The sequence below is a fragment of the Octopus bimaculoides genome, chromosome 3 (genome assembly GCF_046866305.1).
Source record: "Octopus bimaculoides isolate indiv1 chromosome 3, ASM4686630v1, whole genome shotgun sequence".
Taxonomy (NCBI): domain Eukaryota; kingdom Metazoa; phylum Mollusca; class Cephalopoda; order Octopoda; family Octopodidae; genus Octopus; species Octopus bimaculoides.
In genome coordinates this window covers 93,611,081-93,634,192 of record NC_142930.1, presented here as the reverse complement: position 1 = coordinate 93,634,192, position 23,112 = coordinate 93,611,081, and the positions used below count along the sequence as shown (strand labels likewise).

General features: G+C 35.3%; 1 protein-coding gene and 1 pseudogene across 5 annotated transcripts in view; both read right to left on the bottom strand.

Moving 5' to 3' along the window:
- LOC106871706 (uncharacterized) overlaps positions 1-23,112 on the bottom strand; it is a 436,102-nt gene that overhangs the window by 182,390 nt on the left and 230,600 nt on the right. For all 5 annotated transcript variants that reach the window (XM_089349376.1, XM_089349372.1, XM_089349374.1 and 2 more), the window contains one exon: positions 14,451-14,530. In XM_089349376.1, the coding sequence (XP_089205502.1) occupies positions 14,451-14,530 (80 nt within the window). The remainder of the gene's footprint in view (positions 1-14,450; positions 14,531-23,112) is intronic.
- LOC128247490 (5S ribosomal RNA) lies at positions 3,186-3,304 on the bottom strand (annotated as a pseudogene).

Sequence of the window (23,112 nt, the reverse complement as noted above, 5' to 3'; positions counted from 1 at the left end):
ATATATAATATATATATATATATATATATATATATATAATATATATATATATATATATATATATATATATATATATATATATATATATATATATATATATATATATATATATATATATATATATAACGGCGAGTTGGCAGAAACGTTAGCACGCCAGGCGAAATGCTTAGCGGCATTTTGTCTGCCGCTACATTCTGAGTTCAAATCTGCCAAGGTCGACTTTGCCTTTCATCCTTTCGGGGTCGATTAAATAAGTACTAGTTATGCACTGGGGTTGATGTAATCGACTTAATCCCTTTGTCTGTCCTTGTTTGTCTCCTCTGTGTGTAGCCCCTTGTGGGTAGTAAAGAAATAATATATATATATATATATATATATATATATATATATATATATACTGTATATATGATGAGCTTCTTTGAATTTTTTACCCACAAAATCCACTAACAAAGTTTTGATTGGATTGGGGCAATTGTAGAAGATATTTGCCCAAAGTGTCAAGCAATGGAACTGAACCCAAAACCACAAGGTTGGAAAACAAGCTTGCTAACCACATGCCCATGCCTACACCTTAAAAACCTAAATCTGAAAAAAAGCATCATTAGAGAGATCCTTCTCATTCATCTGGTTGATGACAGTGTCAGTCTCTCACAAACTGTAGTTGTTATATTTACTTTACATACATGCTTATTTATTCACGCTATTTTGAATTAATCATGCATTATCTTGTAGCAGCTACAAGATTTCGATGATGTGATTCTTTATTCTTTTAAAGACATTGTAGAGTAAGTGAGAGAGGCAGGATCTGGCCAATTTGAACATCATAGTATTCTTCTTTCCTCTTTGTTATCCATGCAACCGCCACACCAAACTGGTTACTGTTACAGTCTCTTCAACTACACAGCAGTTATTTTGTTTCACTGAGGATTTCTTTGCTCTCAGCTCTGGTCTTCTCTCTTATCCACCCTGACAGAAGAACATTGCCTGCTTCCTTTTCCACTTTATGAATCACTGTTCTACCACCTTTCTCAAGTCTAGCACCAAGCAAGATAGGAAGGAGGACATCATAAATCAAGCTACAAACCACTGATATCCTACACCTAGCAGAAGCACTATACACTGCCATCCTCACACCTCATTTTTCAAAATCTTCCTTTCATGTACCCACTCCATTAATGCCTTCCCAAAACAACTTCAACCCAAGTCAAACCCAGCAACAGAAGACAAATTAATCATTTCTTTTGACTGAGACTATTCTCATTTTTGTTCATGCTTTCTTTCTTTCTCTTTCTCTCTCCAGTACACAGACACCTCCAATACGTTCTTGTCTCCTCTCTCATATACACACACAATTGCTTAAAAATTCACTGTACATACACACAAATATATCTTCGAAACGCCTAGTTAGAATAGAGGCAGCTGACGAAGGATTAATTCCAAGTGGCTATCTGTTTTCCTATGTGTTCGTTCCGTTGTCTGTAGTCCATTGTCTTAACGTCCTGTACCCTGATATGCATCTATATACACATGTAGATGTAAGTATGTACATATATGTGTGTATACATGCATTTATATTCTTTGTATTATATATATATATTATTAAAAAAATGGCAAAAATCATATATTAATTAATGCCGATTAATTACCAGGAAGCTAGCACATTTAAAGAACCAAAGAGATTCAGAAACAGTATCTGCAATTTCAGGGGATTAAAGTACATTTTTATATATGACGTTGACCACTAACGTGAACATACAATGTGCTAGAAATAGGTCACATCTTGTGTCTAAAAAGACCTAAATTGTTCTCAACATGAAATATAGCAGGATACCAAAACGTAAGCAGGCAAGACATTTAAAAAAAACGAAAAGGAACATTATTAAACAGGGACCGGTTTCGAATTTTAACAATCTTCAACTTTGTATGGGGTTCTGATGATTATGGTTCCATTACAAATCAGGCTGATGAGAAATAGACAGTCGGTAAGATTGTTAAAATTCGAAACCAGTCCCTGCTTAATAATGTTCCTTTTCGTTTTTTTTAAATGTCTTGCCCGCTTACGTTTTGGTATCACGCTATATTTCATGTTGAGAACAATTTAGGTCTTTTTAGACACAAGATGTGATCTATTTCTAGCACATTGTATGTCCACGTTAGTGGTCAACGTCATATATAAAAATATATATATATATATATATATATATATATATATATATATACACACAGATATAGGGCAGGGAATATATATATATATATATATATATATATATATATATATATATATACATACAAATACACATGCATATATAACCATACATACAAATACATACATGCATATATACACATACATATACACATGCATATATACATATACAAATACACACACATACACTCTCCTTTTTGTGTACACCTTTCCTCTCTCTTCAAGCACTTTCTTATACACATTTCTTGCTTTCTCTCTTCCTATTAACTCTCCTCACAAGTATAAGGTGACCTGTCCCATAAAGCAACAAGTATTTACACACATTACATACATATAAACTTGAAAGACTTATGGAACACACATATGCACACAAACACAGTTTCCTTCCACTTCTCTCTTTCACTGAACACTATTTTGCTCGACATTCCAACCAATTTTCTTGACTCAATATAACAAGAGTGGACAAACTGTCCACACTATCTACTTAATCAACAATTAATAACAGTCATTAAAATTCCTTTAATTCCCTCATCAGATTATGATTCCACTAATAGTGTACATTTGTGTGAGTGTGTGTGTGTGTGTGTGTGTGTGTGTGTGTGTGTGTGTGTGCAATACACACACACATTCTCCTTGTTTAACACTTCACTGATTTTCAATGCAAACTTATTTCCTTTTCCTTATTTATACATATACATGCATTTATAAATATATATTATTATTATTATATATATATATATATATATATATATATATATATTTATACACACACCTAATTACACATTTACCCTGTGTGTGTGTACGTGAGCATAAGTAAAGTTATTTTATTCTTCAAGTTAACTTCAGTTATTCAAGATTTGTGTTTGGCAGTGGCAACAAGAGACTTAAGTAACTTGCTGAAGTTTATCACACACACATTCTTTTATACGTTTCAGACCAAAGGCTGTGGCCATGCTGGAGCAATACCAGTGAAAATGTGGGATGCTTACAGCACCTAGGTTTCCCAAATGGTCACCCATCTAAGTACTAACTAGGCTCCACATTGTTTAATTTCAGCGATCAGATGAGAACTGGTGTATTCAATGTGATACACACACACACAATTACAGCATTGAAGGCATATAGCCACTCAAAAACACTCAAAAGCTGTAAACTTCACTTAAACATTTATTATTTGGTATAAAAATGTTCATCACACTAACTGCAGCCTGGTCACTGACACAGTTCAACCACAATACAGTTTTTGATAAAACCACTGGCCAGAGAAGTATATCTCTGACATATATATGTAATGCATAGAGATAAAATATCCAGGCAGGTACCATACAAGCAATCAGTTATTATCTGGATTATAGCTAACTGCATCGAGTTGTATATATGAGTCTGAATTTCTAATCACAGGTTTTCTGTAGTTTGATCCACTAAATTATCAGCCTCAATGTATAAGTATGTAAGAGGCTGAGTATTCCATAGACTAATTTAGCCTTAATGTAATTCTCAGTGGAATCAGCTTGGCATAGGGTGGCAAGGCAGAATGTTTGAATTACAGGTACAGGACTGACTCCTGTGCAGGTGGCACGTTAAAAAACACCTTTTGAACATGGCCGTTGCCAGTACCGCCTGACTGACCTTTGTGGCGGTGGCACGTAAAAGCACCCACTACACTCCCGGAGTGGTCGGCGCTAGGAAGGGCATCCAGCTGTAGAAACTCTGCCAGATCAGGTTGGAGCCTGGTGCAGCCATCTGGTTCGCCAGTCCTCAGTCAAATCGTCCAACCCATGCTAGCATGGAAAGCGGACATTAAACGATGATGATGATGATGATGAACCCGTCCAGTGGATTCCTTCAGTTTCCATCAAATCAATTTCCCTCACAAGTTTGTAGAAAATGACAGATGCCCAAGATGTCAAGCAACCGGTTCGAAACCAAGACCTCAGGATAGTGAAGCAACCTCGTAGCCATTCAGCCATACTCTAACTGTGGAAGTGTGTGACTTAGTGTTTAGGGTGTTGGATTCATGACCATAAGATTGTGGTTTCAATTCCTGGACCAGGTGATGTATTGTGTTCTTGAACAAAACACTTCATTTCATGTTGCTCAAGTTCACTCAGCTAGCAAAAATGAGTATTCCTGCAATGAACCAGCGTCCCATCCAAGGGGAAAATACATATGCCAGAGAATATGGGAAACCAACCTTATGAGTCTATAGGACTCACGGAGCTGAATCCTTTTCTATACTATACCTACAGGTACAAATATGTCATAAATCAAATTTTTAATTGAGTACTTTCAATGAAAATATATCATACCTTAGAGGAGATGAGGTATGTAGAGTGCAACTTGTGTATCCATTATCCATTATGTATATCGCTTGTGAATGCATTTGGATTTTTTTCAATAGCTATCTCACCAAATTGAGCACTTAAGTGATTTAAAACAATTTTAGTGAGAGAAAGAGGTGGTGAATTAGAAGAATGGTTAAAGCAGCAGACAGAATGCCTTTGCAGTGTTTGTTCTGTCTCTGAAGCTCTGAGTTCAGATTCTGCTAGAGTCAGCTTTTGTGGCTAATACTAGTTCAAGGTATTCATCAACATCATCATTGTTTTAATATCCACTTTTTTATGCTTGCATGGGTTGGACAGAATTTATTGAGGCAGATTTTCTATGACCAGATGCCCTTCCTGTCACCAACCCTCACCAGTTTCCAAGGAAGGAAATATTTCCCCACAACCAGATATAATCAAAGAGCACCATGTTCCTCCGAAAGAGGTTACACATTTACAACCTAGTGGACTGGAACCATGTGAAATGAAGTGTTTTGCTCAAGAACACAAATACTGCCCTGTCCAAGAATCGAAACCACAATCTTGCAATCATAAGTCTAACACAAACCACTAGCACTTCCAAATTTGTTTGAGTGTGGACATATACATGTTACTGATGTTAAAATTCAGCCTTATTTATTCCCAGCTGGTGAGATATGCTCCAATAAATTGAAAAATGTCTTGGATTAAGGTAATAATCTACTTTGTATTGTATATCTGAGAATTTTCCTTTCCATCTTTTTCCTTCAGACAGTTGTTGTAGCTCTAAAGTTATATTTTCATATTGAGCACTTCAGTGAAAAAATAATACATAATTTTTTAAATACAAATTGAGACGTGTGTTATGAAATGCATGTGTAGGTGTATGTAATTTAGTATTTTGTCTCTGCCCCCACTTCCACCTTTTATGGAAAATACAAGAAGCGACAAAAATTTCTTTTATAAACAACAAAAACAAAAACCAATGCTACCATATTTCTGTCGACATGGCACCAGCAATGAAACTGGAGTTTTAATACAGCTTAGCAGAGGAAATATGCCAGACAAATACACATGCAAGAATGTGTGACTGTGTGCATCGACAGAATTTTAAGTTTGTGTCTATCTCTTTGTGTGAGCAACATATAAGAGAGAGAGAGATGTCAATAATGAACACATACATCAAATTCCCACACAGAAATACACATATATACGCAAAGACATAGGATGCACATATACACACACAAAAACAGGATGCACACATACACACATATATATACAGGCTGCACATACAGATGTATTTCATATGTGTGTGTATGTATACATGCATGAGAGTTTAAATTGTAAATATTGATTATTGACTAACTGCATATAAATGGTCCATATCCAATGATAGAGTCTTTAACTATAACAATGTTTTGATTGATTTTTATTGTTTTTTTTTTACTTTTAAAAATGAGCAAGGATAAAGAATGATGGGAGAATTCTTCTAGAGTTAATAAGATATCCTGCCAAAGGGACTACAAAAGTTAGCCTTCTTTCTTTACCTCTGCCCACCACAACCACCACCACATACAATATGAATAGCTGCTAAATCTTCCTCAAATCCCACCCTAAAGGTTTTAGGTTCAGAAAAAGGTATAATGAGGATACACATGTCCCCTAAAAACAGATAGAATAGTCATAGCTGGAATATTTTTGATCAAGGGTGACCGGGGATTAAAGAACTGAATAGAGATGCAAAGCATGTTTACATGAGCCTGTAATCTTTGTCAAACTATGAACTACCATCTTAAAAAGGACACACAGGATAATATAGTCCAGGTCACAACTATATCTGAAAATATAAGGAGGATGGCTTGAATACCCTTGATTATAGATATGCTTGTTCAGGACTAGCCTGGGGCTAAACAACATATTCACACACAAGCCAAAGAAGAAACTGCTATTCTTTTATTCTTTTACTTATTTCAGACATTTGACTGCGGCCATACTGGAGCACTGCCTTGAATGGCTTTAGTCAAACAAATCAACCCCAGGATTTCATCATCATCATCATTCAACGTCCACCTTCCATGCTAGCATGGGTTGGACGATTTGACTGAGGACTGGCGAACCAGATGGCTGCACTAGGCTCCAATCTGATTTAGCAGAGTTTCTACAGCCGGATGCCCTTCCTAATGCCAACCACTCCGAGAGTGTAGTGGGTGCTTTTACGTGCCACCAGCACAAAGGCCAGTCAGGCGTTACTGACAATGGCGACGCTCAAAATGGTGTATTTTACGTGCCACCTGCACAGGAGCCAGTCCAGCAGCACTGGCAACGACCTCGCTCGAATGTTTTTTTTCACATACCACCGGCACAAGTGCTAGTAAGGCGACGCTGGTAACGATCACACTCAAATGGTGCTATTTACGTGCCACTGGCACAGAAGCCAGACAGCTGCTCTGGCAATGATCACGCTCGGACAGTGCTCTTAGCGCTCCACTGGTACAAGTGCCAACACGATTTCGAATTCACTTGCCCCAACAGGTCTTCGCAAGCCGAGTTTAGTGTCCAATGAAGGAGAGGTTGGCATGGGTGCCAGTCGTTGAATTTGGTTCGATTTCGATTTCACTTGCCTCAACAGGTCTTCGCAAGCGGAGTTTAGTGTCCAATAAAGGAAAGGTACGCATAAGTGGGCTGGCTACACCCCTGGCAGAGGCCTCAGATTATGGTCTCACTTGGCTTGCCGGGTCTTCTCGCGCACTGCATATTCCAAAGGTCTCAGTCACAAGTCATTGCCTTGATGAAGCCTAATGTTCGAAGGTCGTGCATCACCACCTCATCCCAGGTCTGCCTGGCTCATAAAGCCTAATACTTATTCTATCAGTCTGTTTTGCTGAACCGCTAAGTTACAAAGACCTAAACACTCCAACACTGGTTGTCAAGTAGTTTCGGGGGCAAACAGACACACACACATAGATATATATACTTATATATATGATGGGCTTCTTACAGTTTCCGCCTACCAAATCCACTCACAAGGCTTTGGTTGGCCACAAGACTATAGTAGAAGTCATTTGCCCAAGGTGCCATGCAGTGAGACAACCCAGAACCATGCGGTTAGGAAGCAAGTTAAGGGTTAGCAGCAGGAAACAATACTTTAATAATATGCATCATCTAACCTAGGGGTCAGCAAACCAGGGTAAATTACTCCAGCTGGATTAAAAATGAAATTCTTAGGGGTAATGAGGACTCATTAGACACAAGTAAAATTATATAAAAGAACGTGTTTCTTGCTATGACAAATTTTTCTTCTGGCTCTAAGGAGGCAGTCAAAAAGTTGCTGCCTTTTGCAAAAACCTACCTTTGCGAACAAGAATTTTCCACTCTAATGAACATGAAACAAAGCAAAGAAATCATTTGGACCCCAAAGACTATATTCAAATTCCTCTGGCATCAAAATGTCCCCAATTTTGATGTAATTGTAGCAAAAATGAAACATTATTTCTCCAAAGCCTAAAGTGAAAAAGTTTCTAGAAAAATCCTTTTGTTTCATAATGAGGATATTAATTTATTTTATCGCATTTGTTTTATACATTTTATATTTTTAATTGTACTCTCCATATAAATAGATTCAACAAACTTCTTGAATTCAAAGAAACTATGATTTTCTTCCTTTCAAATCAAGTGGGTAATGTCGGTGTAAATAAATATGTTTTGGGGTCATTGATTAAAAAAGTTCCCCGAACCCTGATCTAACTCATGCTAACCTGGGAAACACAGACAGGAATAATTATATATGCGTGCGATGTTTTTTTAAGATCATAGTCATTCCACCGTGATCATACTGTCTTTTTCATGTATAGTGTTTTTATCACTGAAGTTTAGCTCCAAATTAGTCCTGACTAAGTAGACTAATCACCAGACTGATCCTCCTGTTTTCCGATAGTGAACATACATTACACAACTTGACCTCCAGCTTTTAGGACGGTAGGGTGTAAGGTTGAGGGGAAATTAGCTGCTATTTCTAGCAGGGTGGATTTCTTTGTCTTGATCGATGTTGGTTATTGTTAACATGTCAGCTCACATCAATTTATGATCATTATGGCGTTCCAGCTATGACCATCCAGTTTTTTAGGGATGTCTAGCACTAATTTAAATAAGTTCTTTCATTTTTACCACGTGAGTTGTGATTTGCGGGAGATTTGGCTGCTATTTCTAGCACGTAGAGTGACCACATAAAAGCTCCGTTTGTTTTCGTTTATAGCTAGATGATGGTGGTACTAATGGCGAATTGGAAGGGTACAAATGTAGGTGATAGTAAAGAATACGCACATCCGTGTTTAGGGTTTTTGTTACGCCGAAAACGAGTGGTGTGCGTATTCTTTACCTCTGCCACAAACGTAATAAGGGTTAATTAAATGGGGATATTTTCTCCCTATTTACTGTGTTGGTTTGGGGAAGTTCCTATACAGCGAGGAACGGTTTTAACTATTAAATCAGATCAATCAGTCTGCTGGCCTACCTGCGGCCCGGAGACTTTTATCTTGCGGCCCGCTCGACATTTTCTCAAAATGAGTTCATTTAAACTAACATTTTTAAAATTTTATCAAAAATTAAAGATTGTAATGAAAAGTAAAAAAGAATGATACTACTGTTTTTGCAACGATTAATAAATATTTCATGTTGAATCAACGATCATTCATTCATTATTGTAATATAATAGCATGAGAAAGCAAAATGCTTTCAATTCTGTCAGTATACAAACGGCCCTCAAAAAACTTTCTGTGATAAAAGTGGCCCGCAATTGTAATTCGAGTTGACCAGGCCTAGACTCTAGGCCATATATTTTTATAGCACGCACGTTTGTAAGTAGGGGTGATGTGTGTTATTCTCCATATATCAACAGTCTTTACGTATCACGTAATTAGATGTTTGTGTATCACACACATATACTATAATGTGTGAGATACAGAATAATGAGTCAACGATGGGTCGTCTAAGCGGTTGCTGAACATGCTAGAAACAGCAGTTAAAACTCGTCTATGACAGCCCCTAGAGCCTAAAAAAAACACGCATTAGGTAATTGTAGTCCTAGGTATATGTATGAAAAGAAATAGTCAAGACGGTCATGGCTGTATACATTGATGAATAATTTTGGATACCTATTACAACATGACCCGAGGAAATAAATAAAACAAAGAGAACGTTGTAGTCTGAGACAGCCTCTGACAAGGATCATATCCGACCCGAGGAAATAAATAAAGAGAACGTTGTAGGCTGAGAGAGTCTCTGACAAGGATCATATCCAAGTGTACAAGTATGTACAACACAAACATTCCTTGGGAATCCAGAAAGTTAACTGAGCCCGGTTTACGATGTACCCCGCGTTTCGTCCTCTCATAGAGTGTACTTGAAAAAACGACGGGATGTTCGAAGTTGGAATGGTTTTGATTATAAAATTGATTGATTGATGCTGACATTAGGTACATCCCAACAATAGTGTGTGTGTGTGTGTGTGTGTGTGTGTGTGTGTGTGTGTGTGTGTGTAACAAGTGTGACAATATACAATATACGCAGAAAATACACTTATTACGAAAGGGAAATAGTAAGACGCTTGAATTACACAAGCTACATAACTTGAGGTGTAATTAGATCGGTGCCCCTCCCCCAACTCTGGACTGTGTTTCCTCCTAACTTTCTGAAAAATGTATTTTTATCAAAGTACAGGGATACGTTCTCGAGAGTGTAGATTACAATTAAGTTTTGTCACGCTGGGACACAGCCTTGAAAGGTTTGGTCGAACAAATCGACGCCAGTACTTATTTTTAAGTCTGGTACGTGTTCTATCGGTTGTTTTGCCGAACTACTAAGTTACAGGGACGTAAATATGCTAATAGTAGTTGTGAAGTGGTGGTGGAAGACAAATACACACACATATACGATGAGCTTCTTTCAGTTTCCGTCTACCAAATCCACCTCAAGGCTTTATGTTGATTTAGAAAAACTTTTATCAGAAGAATTTTGTATCGTTCTTTATCTCTCCCGCCCACACTTCGTTACCCCTAATTTCTATAACTTTATCATTTTTTTTTTAATTTTCACTTGTTCTTTTCAAACTTGTTTGAATTTTCAATCTTATGTAACCCACTCCATCGAAAACGTATCTCTGCATTTTTTTTTTTGTAATGTTATCAGCATAATCATAATCTACACTCTCAAAAATGTAGTTCTATAAAATTTCATGAGGAAAAAATGCATTTCTTAAACACTTATGTGGAAACATTAATCTGAAGTTATATCGAACTGCATACATAGAGAATATATATATATATATATATAGTATGTATGCATATACACTCATTGGCGTTGTTAACCAAGTCTAGTACCCCTTCGTAACCTCTATGTCAAATATATAATTATCACGCCAAATATATAATTACAAAATTCACTAAATTCAGAAAGTCGATTTTATCTATTTGTTTTGTTTTCATTCATTTATTGATAAGTGTAACCCACTGTTACAAACATAGAAACCATATCCAGCACTCTCAGAATTGTTTACTGTAGCAATTCAGTGTACATTTTTGAAAGAAAATGAATGACTCCCTCTTTAGTAAGCGCTTTAAGTGGCTGACAGTTACCCTCACTAATCGTCGCAGCATTGTACAGACATAGAACGTGGCATATGTGGGTAGATAATTCTTTCTATTTTCGACACAAGGCCAGGTAGGAATATTGTCGATTACATCGACACTGAGTGCTCAACTGATACTTATTTTTACGACCTCGAAAGGATAAAAAGCTAAGTCAACCTCGGTGAAATTTGAACTCCGAACATAAAGACGGATGAAATGCGCTAGGCATTTTGTCTGACGCACTAACGATTCTGCCAAGCTCGCCACCTATATGACAAGAGGGTAGAGATGGACTATATGTAATCTGAACCTTCTCCCCCCCCCCCTTATTTATTAATTTTTAGGCTATGGAGATTCCGATTCTGAAAAAAAAAATTTTGAAAAATTTCAATCCCCCCCCCCTTCCACCAAGCAGGCTATTTACATGCTAGAAATAACAGCCAAATCTCACAAAACTAGTGCTAGGGTTAGGTTTAGGGTTAGGGTTAGGTTTACCCTGTGGATCTATATAAAAACTGGGCGGGGGGGATCGAAATTTTGAAATTGAGATTTTTGAAAATCTTTTTTCAGAATCGGAATCTCCATAGCCTAAAACGTGGGATTCCGTAAAAAAATAAATAAAACAAGGGGGGGAAAGGTTCAGATTACATATAGTCCATCTGGACCCAATGTGTTTATCCTCCAAGCATTAAGCCTCCGTATATTCCAAACCTTCGTGTAAATGCATGCATTTGCACTTTCTAAAATATACTTATTTACCAAGTCAGTGAAGAAGCTTGTGTTCGACCTGCTAAAAATAACCGCCAAATCTCTCTTGAATCACATTTCTACCATTCTAAAAATGAAGGACATATTGCATACTGTAATCCCAGATAGAATGTCCGGATAGAAGATGGGATCGTCTGGACATAGGTTTATTCGATCAGAACTGAGCTGGGACACACAAAAAAACATCACATATGTGATAAAAGACGGAGAATGGAAGCTAGAATACGTGCATGTATATACATATGTATATATATATATATATATATATATATATATATATATATATATATGTGTGTGTGTGTGTGTGTGTGTGTGTGTGTGTGTCGAGTGTGTCCTAAATACAATTAAACGTGTAGTGCAGGGATATTAATGAACAGTATAAATGATTATTAATAAATCCAGGACAGCTGGCTTAAACCGAAACAATGACTTATTATAAAAAGAATAATGTTATGTTAATAATTAAAAAAAATGTAAAAAGATGTGTGCCAACGAGGGAGTTTCGTTCGAGCTGTTGGAAACAGTAGTTAAATCTCTTATGTTGCACCATACCGTCTTAAAAAAATGAATAGGACTCATTTGATATGATCTCAGACACACTTTCAGCTGGTCACGGCTGGAATGCCATTGATAATAATAGGTCTCTACTCGATCAGAGCCCGAACTGGGACTAAATATCAACGACTAAGTATAAGACAGCTTGAGTGTGTTGGCGTGTGTTTGTGCGTCCATCCATGAAACATCGTCACAAAGCTAACACGAACCCCAAAGAAGCATTAAAGGAATGATATAGCCGGAGAGAGAGAGAGAGAGAGAGAGAGCTAAGTAAATGGACCCAATTCAACACTGCCTCTTCGCCTTCTCTTAACAGCCCGCTCATTGGACCATAATAACAATATTGTATAGTCTCTTGTGTTTGACCGAAGAATGAGAAAACAATCGCTATTGTGTTTTGAAACTATACACCCACTAATAAAAAAAAAAAAACACTCATATACCCACAAATCCACACATTCATGTATAGACACTCTCTTACTCCCGATCATACACCCACACACTTTCGTACACATGGACTGTTTTACACGTGCGCGCGCCAACATACATACACGTACACACGTTCTCATAAATACATACACAATGCACGCTTACGCACACGTTCATACCCTCTGTTTTATGAACATTACGTATATACTATAGTACAATAATTCAAAAACAGTCTCTCCCATGCATACACTTTCTCTACTATACAGAAAAATTACACGCTAACTCATCTAGTGACATGATTAATACAACTACGGATAAAGCTTCCCAAAACAATGCTACTGTTGTTTGTATTAGCCACATTAAGTAAGATATGTGTTTAAGTATATAATGTATGTGTAAAATAACGTGTTTACATTTTGTTGTAACGTCAGTGTAGCAGAATGTATCAAAGTATCATCGATATTCCTGGTAAATTCTCTTTTAGAGAAAAAGAGCAAACTCACTAGTAGAAATACTAGCGTTATATCCTTAACGATGTTGTTTCAATGGGAGCGCGAAAGAGAGAAAGAAAAGAAGTGGAGAAGACAAAAAAAAGTCGAAAGCAAGATATCTATTAAAAGAATCAACATGAAAATGCGATTCACTCCTCGATCTCCTTCTCGGAATACAATACTAAAATAATTTTTTTTTACAATTGCCAAAAATATGGGTTAGAGAGAGAAAGAGAGAGAGAGGGGTGGATAGAGAGAACCCAGAAATATTAGATAGGAATGGTTTGTAATAACAGAGTATGAAAGGGGGAACTTTAGTGCTATGTCAGTACGAATCATCTTTTTGGAATCTTTTTAGGGAGGATTCTGGGAGCACAACACGGGATGGTTAGAGCTCCTATGGTTCAGAGAGAGGGTGTCTGTGATTTTAGATTTGAACAAGCATTGGCACAATTAATTATTGCAATTGTTACTATTTTGGTGAGAGATACTCGAGTGGAATGGAGTGGAGTGAAGTGTAGCTAGAGACGTAAATAAAGTGTTTGTGGACATGGATGACAAATCTGAGATGAATGAATGGCGCGTGTGAGCAGAGGTTATATGTGCGTATGTTTATATGAGAATGCTGAGTGTGTATTATCTTCATGTATCAGATATGTAGGGTAGAGAAACAAAGAACGAATATGAAAGGTGGGGAATATAAAAATATCTAGCAACATGAATGCATTCGTTGAATGAGGTTTGTATCACACTTATTTCATATTGATATGTTTGAGTATAAATGTGTATTGTATATGAATATCTAAGGCATTTTCGATAGTGCATATACAAGTGTAAGATACATAATTAAATTATATGCAAATATAGATAGGCAGATAAATTCATATATACATATAAGCATATAGAGATGTAGATATACATATAGATAGATAAGGATAAACAGATAGACAAATAAATAAATGGATGGAGAAAATGAAAGATCCACTAGTTAGTTTAGAGAGAATATTAAGTAGACCGAAAGAGAAAGAGACAAACAAACAAAACAACTCAACACAAAAGTAAAACAACCCAATCTTACCTGTGGAATAACTGCTGCTGAGAGCGGAGCGTGGAAATTTGGTCCTTGTATGAGTGTATCTCCAATTTTAACTGTAAGGTCTACAAAAATCGAAAGGAAAAAAAATATATAAAGAGGCTACACTCGACTCACACTTGACAACGAATGGCTGTTGAAGGGTTTGGTTTTTGTTCTATATTAGGATTTATTTACTTTCTTTTTGTGTGTAAGTGGCTTGAGTTACTCTAGACCAACAGTGAGATGTGTGAGAAGGGTTTTAATGACATGAAGCAAGCAGATGAAGGAGTAGAGGAGTAGCAGTAAGAGGAGAAGTAAGAGAATTTAATAGAGAAATAGAGGCAGGGAGTAAAAGAGTGAGGAAGTGAAAGAAAAAGTGAATAGAAAGACAGAGTAGGAGTGGAAAGAAACGCAAAGCTGTAGAGAAAGACAAATTCAGATAAGAGAGTGAGAAGAAATGCTCAGGAAAGACTAAGAGATGACAAAGTAACCAACTAGTGTTAGTGTATGAGTGTTAGTCACAGCAATTATCTGACCTTTTTGTTTGTAAACACAATTGCATGTTCGTGTGTGTGTGTAATATATGTTACACGTGCATCCCCCTCCTTTCTGTTTGTCTCTCTCTCTCAATTTCACACAATGCATGTATGTATATGTGTGTGTGTGCGTTTATATATACATGTATATATATATATATATATATATATATATATATATATATATATATATATATATATATATATATATATAAATAATGCCTGTATCTATATCCTTTTCTACTCTAGACACAAGGCCCGAAATTTGGGTGGAGGGGAAGCCAGTCGATTAGCTCGCTGCAGTATGCAACTGGTACTTATTAATCGACCCCGAATGGATAAAAGGAAGAGTCGACTTCGGCGAAATTGGAACTCAAAACGTAAAGACAGACGAAAATGCCTACATCTATATCGAAAGAATGCCATTATATATATATATATATATATATATATATATATCGGAGTAAGCACATGAAATGTGCAACAAGGTGGAAAAAAGAATACTCAAATACCAGAGGTAGAGTAATATGCTTTATTTTAAAGCAGCAGAAATATAACAAAAAAAACAGAGTAACGGTTTTTTTTTGTTATATTTCTGCTGCTTTTAAATAAAGTATATATATATATATATATATATATATATATATATATATATATATATATATATATATATATACATACATACTTAAGAACATACTATATAACATACAAGAGGAATTCTTGATTTATTGAAATTATTTCTGCATTTAAGAGTGTAGACTAATTGTTTAGTAGCATTTAGGATTTAGTCCAAATGAGGAGATAATCTAAGAATCAAAAGTTCTCCAAAACTGACATGACATGCAAAGAAAAACAGTGATTGTCTGCAGACAACAAAACAGCTGTGAACGCAGGTTTCTGCTTCATTATCCGTCGGCACCAAAAGAAATTTTGCTACTTTATCTTCAGCAGAAGACACTGAGCCACAGTGCTGGATTAACCATTCAGTAAAAACAAAAGCACATGTTTAGGGCACCAAGGGAAGGGGAGTGAATCACAGAAATGGTAAATGGTTTAAAGGCGGCGAGCTGGCAGAAACGTTAGCACGCCGGGCGAAATGCTCAGCAGTATTTCGTCTGCCGCTACGTTCTGAGTTCAAATTCCGCCGAGGTCGACTTTGCCTTTCATCCTTTCGAGGTCGATAAATTAAGTACCAGTTACGCACTGGGGTCGATGTAATCGATTTAATCCCTTGTTTGTCCCCTCTATGTTTAGCCCCTTGTGGGCAGTAAAGATATAAGAAATGGTAAATGGTTTACGGCAGAAAACAAATCGTTTTAAATTTGCTAAAATAATATTCGAAGTGGTTTATATGAGGGGAAATATAATTTCGAAGGTTTATGGTGTCATAGTGAGGATCTGATCAAAGATTTTTCTTAGAAAAATAAAAAGTAGAAAAGTTATCAGATATAAATAAAGTGGAAGTATACAAAATAAACATTATTTTCCATTTTGTTTCATTAAAAACAAAATTAAAATGTATTTTATGATTTATTATTGTTTATATTTTGAATTACATATATATATATATATATATATACATATATGGATGTGGGATGCACTAAAGTCTTTTAAGTGCTTAGGGCCCCTATTTGTTTTAATCCAGTCCTAAGACAAACAAAAAAGTAGTGTACACTACATTTATGGCGTATGAAACTTGCATAGATTAGACGAAAATGGGCTCAAAGAAATAATTTGGAGAAGTCAGTGACATGTATTTGAAGAACGAATATAAATATAATAACATAGACATAATATATAATATAATATAGATATAGATATAATAGATAATAATAAATATAGAAATAATAAATAACGTAGATATATTTTATAAATATATGTATATGTACCCATGTGTGTGTGTAAGCGCGCACGTGCACGCGTTGTACCTTTTGCCTTGCTTCTGTCGATCCATAGTTATATTTTAAGCAAAAGAAATATTTTCTGTATAAAACAAGAAAAGTTGTAGGCTGCAGAAAATGCGTCCATGGACGTTAACAAACTGTTTGTATACGCTCTCCCAGCCACTTATATGTGTGCATTGTCTACTCGTGGTTTGTCCCTTGAATTTCAGCTGGTTGGCTGAATATAATTTTCTTCAGGTAAAAAATATTTGCTACATAATCTGTTTATTCAGCGTACCACTCGTATATGCTCTCCGAATCATTTATACGTAGTTCGTTAATCAAATTTCAGTTCGTTAACCCAGTTTAATTTTCTTCGGAAAAAACGTTCGTTATTAAATTTGTTCGTTTAAAGAACAGTGCGTTATCCCAGTTTAATTTTCTTCGGAAAAAAACGTTCGTTATTAAATTTGTTCGTTTAAAGAACCGTTCGTATATGAGTAACCCACTGTATATATGAGCCGGGACATAGAAATACTCGAGTTGGTGTCCGAGGGATTTCTGGTCTTTGTCAAGGCATCCCTCAAGGAGAAGGTTAACTCGTATATAATTCCTACTGCTCTACTGGGCCGGATATCTTGCAATTTGCCTGACTCTGGGCTTCTCGGCATTGCTAGTAAGAGGTGTTGTGGTATTCTGCAAGCCGCACTCGACTTAAAACCCTTGCTTGCGTGGACATTGCTGACACTTCAACCTGTCGGCGATGGTCATGCTCGTCTAACGAGCATAATGTATGTATGCATGCATGCATGCATGCGTGCATACATTTTTTGTGCATGTATGTATGTATATAGGTATGTATGCATGTATGTATGTGTATGTCTGTATATGCATGCATGTATGTATGTACGTACGTATGTTTGCATGCATGCATGTATGTATAGATGGATGGATAGAGGGACCAGACAGGCAGACAGACAGAGATCCCTTGTCGAGTCCAACATTACTATCATGGCCCTGCTCGGACCACTTCTCACAGGCCTTCCTTCCCAGAACTGTCAGTTTTCTGCAATCTTCCATCCGTTCGTGTCTTTCTTGCAGGTATTGAACATTAATGGCATGAAGATCATTACTCTTGGAGGATTTGTACAGAATATGGAAACTCAGTAAGACACACACATACGTACAAGCATACATACATGTGAGTAAGTGTGTGTGTGTGCGTGTGTGTGTAATAGGTGCAGGAGTAGCTCAATGGTAAGAAGCTTACTTCCCAACCACATGGTGCTGGGTTCAGTCCCATTGCGTGGTACTTTGGGTAAGTGTCTTCAACTATTTCCTCGAGCCGACCAAAGTTTTGAGCGCATTTGGTAGATGGAAACTGAAAGAAGCCCGTCGTATATGTATGTGCGTGTGAGTGTGTGTACTTGTTTACGCGTGTTTGTGTGTGTATGTGTGTGTGACCGCTCGGCAATCGGTGTTGGTGTGTTTACAGCTTCGTAAGCTAGCGGTTCGGCAAAAAAGACTAATAGAATAAGTAACCAAGCTCAAAATTATCTAATCGATTAAAATTCTTCGTACACCAGCATGGCCGCAGTCTAATGACTGAAACAAGAAAAAGAATAAACGAATACACACACCCACACAAATATATATTCACACAAACCCGAATATAACTATGTGTACCGTGTTTCTGAAAATATAATCTTCTGTAATACAATACAATAAACCTACTATAAACACTTCATAATGTAACTAATCTACATTCAGTTATAAACATCGCATAAAATTTCCTACAAAATGCTGAACATGACTGCAGGGCTTTTTCCTACATTGAAACAAGGACTGAAGTAAATTCGATTCGTACTCTAAGTAACAAAAAAAACAAAAATGCAGTCTAATTATGGTGCTGGTTATAGGTGCTACAGTATTTGGACCCATTAATGTTTGTGTGTGTGTATACATGTGTATGTATATCATTTTACTTGGATCGTACAATACAATTTTCGACGCTTATAAAGAAAAAACAAATTTTTGTTTATATTTATATTTATATATACGTAGTTTTTCATTTTGCTATTTAGCGTCTAAATTTGCGGATAAATTTGTCAGTGGGCAGTTTAGCTTTCTGGTGAAGCACTTAACCGGAGTCCCGAGGGATGTGGGTTCGAGTCCCATGGCTGTTTGTTGACACATTTTTCCGCTTTGTAGGGTAATTCACACAGTATTTCATATTTCCAATTGGCGTAATGTGCTTTGTATTTCTTCCATTTTTATTATATAAGTTTATCTCAACGGAGCAATTTTAATTATCTCGTCTTTACGTTCTGAGCTCAAATTTCGTCGAGGTCGACTTTTCCTTTCATCTTTTGGGATCGATAAAATAAGTACCAGTTGATCATTGGGATCTATGTAGTCGACTATCCCTCTCCCTAAAATGTCAAGCCTTGTGCCGATTGTAGAAACAATTATCTATCTCGTTCTTAGCACTCTTGTGGTTTATGATAACGAATCGAAACGGTAAAATTTTCGTAAGCAATAATCGATATAAGGAAAAAGAAATAAAACTAAAATCATTGTTATCAAAAAAAAAAAAAAAATTGGAATCCAAAGAAATAATAAAGGTGTTGTTCACCACGTCTGACTGGATATTGTTGAAGAGTACCAATATTTCCAATGAAAGTTCACGATAGGAAGTTCGTGAGTTTGTGATCACAGACCGAAAGAATTACCGAGCTTACAACAATGGATCACTTATTAGGCTAAATAAACCAAAAAACAGGAACACTGTTACACATCAGTTCAATATGCGAACACCATGCATACATACACACATATATGCACAAACACACACATAAATAAGCAGCACACCCACGCATGGCCACTTTTAACAGCTGCGGTAAAAAACAGATTTGATGCACTTCTTTTTATATCACTAAATAATAGAGTTTACGCGTGCATGAATACTATATTCCACTTCAACTAAGCCTGACTCCCTCCTTATCTATCTCTCTGTCCGTCTGTTTGTCTGTCTGTCCCGTGTATGTACACACATATGCACACGCACACACACACACACACTCTCTCTCTCTTTCTCTCAATAGCATCGAGCAGTGAGAATGAATGCTCAACATGCTTTTGATGGATAAATATTCTTTATTCATAGATTAAAAACGCTACTAATGGTTTCATGTGGTGAGACTTTCCAGAATTGTCAAGCGATCCACTTAAAACGCTGGCCATCACCTCTATTTTGGATGAGAATACACCAGATTACATGATTCTATGCAGGACTTCAACATGATTGCACCGACGAAGGAAGTTAATTTAAATTTCTTAATTGTTATTTCCCTTGCATTGGCTTTGGGATTTTGCAAAAATTCATGTTCAACATAGATTAATTACATTATGCAAGAACCTTCGCACATACCTGTGAGCGTGTGTGTGTGTGTGTGTGTGCGTGTGTATCCAGCGTACCTTTTGTATGTGTATGTGTATGTATATTTTATCATGTATGGGGTTTTCACAGGTTTTGAACGAAAATTAGTTCATGAAGTTATAGTTCATAGAAATAGAAATATATTTTGCGAATCGTGTGACATCTTGAATAGAGATCCCTTCCGGTCATGAATGACCATGGGATTGCACCTTGAAAATTCCCCTCCAAGGCACAAGTCAGGTATTTTGTGGAAGACCAGCAGTTGCCCATGCATACCAGTCTCCCCTCTCCACGCCACCGATGTTGTCTAAGGGAAAAGAAAAGGCTGATACAGCTTGGCACCTGTGACGTCGCAAACTATTTCTACAGCTGATTGAACTAGAGCTACGTGAAATAAAGTATCTTGCTCAAGAACACAACACACAGCCCTGTCTGGTATTCGATCTCACAACCTCACGGTTGTAAGCGCGACGCTCTAACCACTGAGTCATGCGCCTTCACTATGGCTCGAAGCCGCTGCACGTCTCGACCCACGCGCGGAGCGCTTCTGCGGCTGCGACGGCCCGTATGCGTCGAATTCAGTGTAATATTTGCGCCGCGACCAATGCGAAAAGCCAACCGTATCGTTGCGACTGGAGTCAGAGAGCGTTGTGTTTTACCTTGGACGGACGGACTGGGCGTCGCCGACGACGAGCAACTCAGGCTCCTGAACAACTTTTTACAGCGTGAGCCCGGCTGCGACCTATGATCGCGGCTTCGTATCTTGAATATGTGTTATACATTTGTTATACATATCTGTACTGCTTAGAATTTCAGCATGAGTTCTTGGGAGTATATGTCTATTATACATACTTTATATATAATTAATATCCGAAATTTATCTTGGCTGGATATCCTGGTGGCAAGGTGGATGAAGAGTGATACACGAAATTTCGTAAGTTTCTCCGCCTATACATTTTATGAGCCAAATCTGGTCTTAGTTTATAATTCTCCTGACCACTTCTTTTAATTAAACTCTAAATTCGTAACTCCTGCTTTAACGGTTAGAGCAAAATTGCCCCTATTAGATTCCCCCCTCTTCTTTCTCTGTTTCTCTTTTCCCTTGCCTACACACTCTAGGGCTCAGAAAATAGGTCTGTTAGCTGGGAGGCGATTTCTACTCCCCCACCACAAACATCATAAATATTCTCATTATTTGATTCCTGAGCAATTGTCAAGTTATCTATTTGATAGATTTTCTCACTTTCAGTTGTCGCTGGTGAAATAAATGTTTACCTATCAGATGAATTTCTCTAAGTGGAACTGTTTGTAATGACTGACCACGAGCATACACCAAGATAAACCGATTTGCCACATGTGGTCCTACCTTCTTCTTCTTCTTCCTTTGCTCCTTCCTTTTCTTCTTCACTTTTGTCTTCTTCTGCTCGTTTTTCCTCCTCCTCGTCCTCTTTCTCATTCTTCTGCGTATCTTTCCTATTGATTCCGCCCCTACTACATAATCTCTACCCAACTTACTCATCCCATATCCACACTACACTTATGTTTTTGTTTCCTCCCGATATAAGTCAAAATACAAAGTCTGGAAGACGCACAATGTGACACATCTTTGACTCAAGACTGATATATATATATATATATATATATATATATATATATATATATGTATATATATATATATATATGTATATATATATATATATATGTATATATATATATATATATGTATATATATATATATATATATGTATATATATATATATATATATGTATATATATATATATATATATGTATATATATATATATATATGTATATATATATATATATATATGTATATATATATATATATATGTATATATATATATATATATGTATATATATATATATATATGTATATATATATATATATATGTATATATATATATATATATGTATATATATATATATATGTATATATATATATATATATATGTATATATATATATATATATGTATATATATATATATATATATATGTATATATATATATATATATATATGTATATATATATATATATATATATGTATATATATATATATATATATATATGTATATATATATATATATATATATGTATATATATATATATATATATATATATATATATATATATATGTATATATATATATATATATATGTATATATATATATATATATATATATTATATATATATATATATGTATATATATATATATATATATGTATATATATATATATATATATATATGTATATATATATATGATATATATATATATATAGTATATATATATATATATATATATGTATATATATATATATATATATATATATATATGTATATATATATATATATATATATATGTATATATATATATATATGTATATAATATATATATATATATTATATATATGTATATATATATATATATATATATATATATATATGTATATATATATATATATATATATATATGTATATATATATATATATATATATATATGTATATATATATATATATAATATATATATATATATATATATATATATATATATGTATATATATATATATATATATATATATGTATATATATATATATATATATATATATATGTATATTATATATATATATATATATATATATATATATATTATATATATATATATATATATAGTATATATATATATATATATATATATGTATATATATATATATATATATATGTATATATATATATATATATATATATATGTTATAATATATATATATATATATATATATATATAT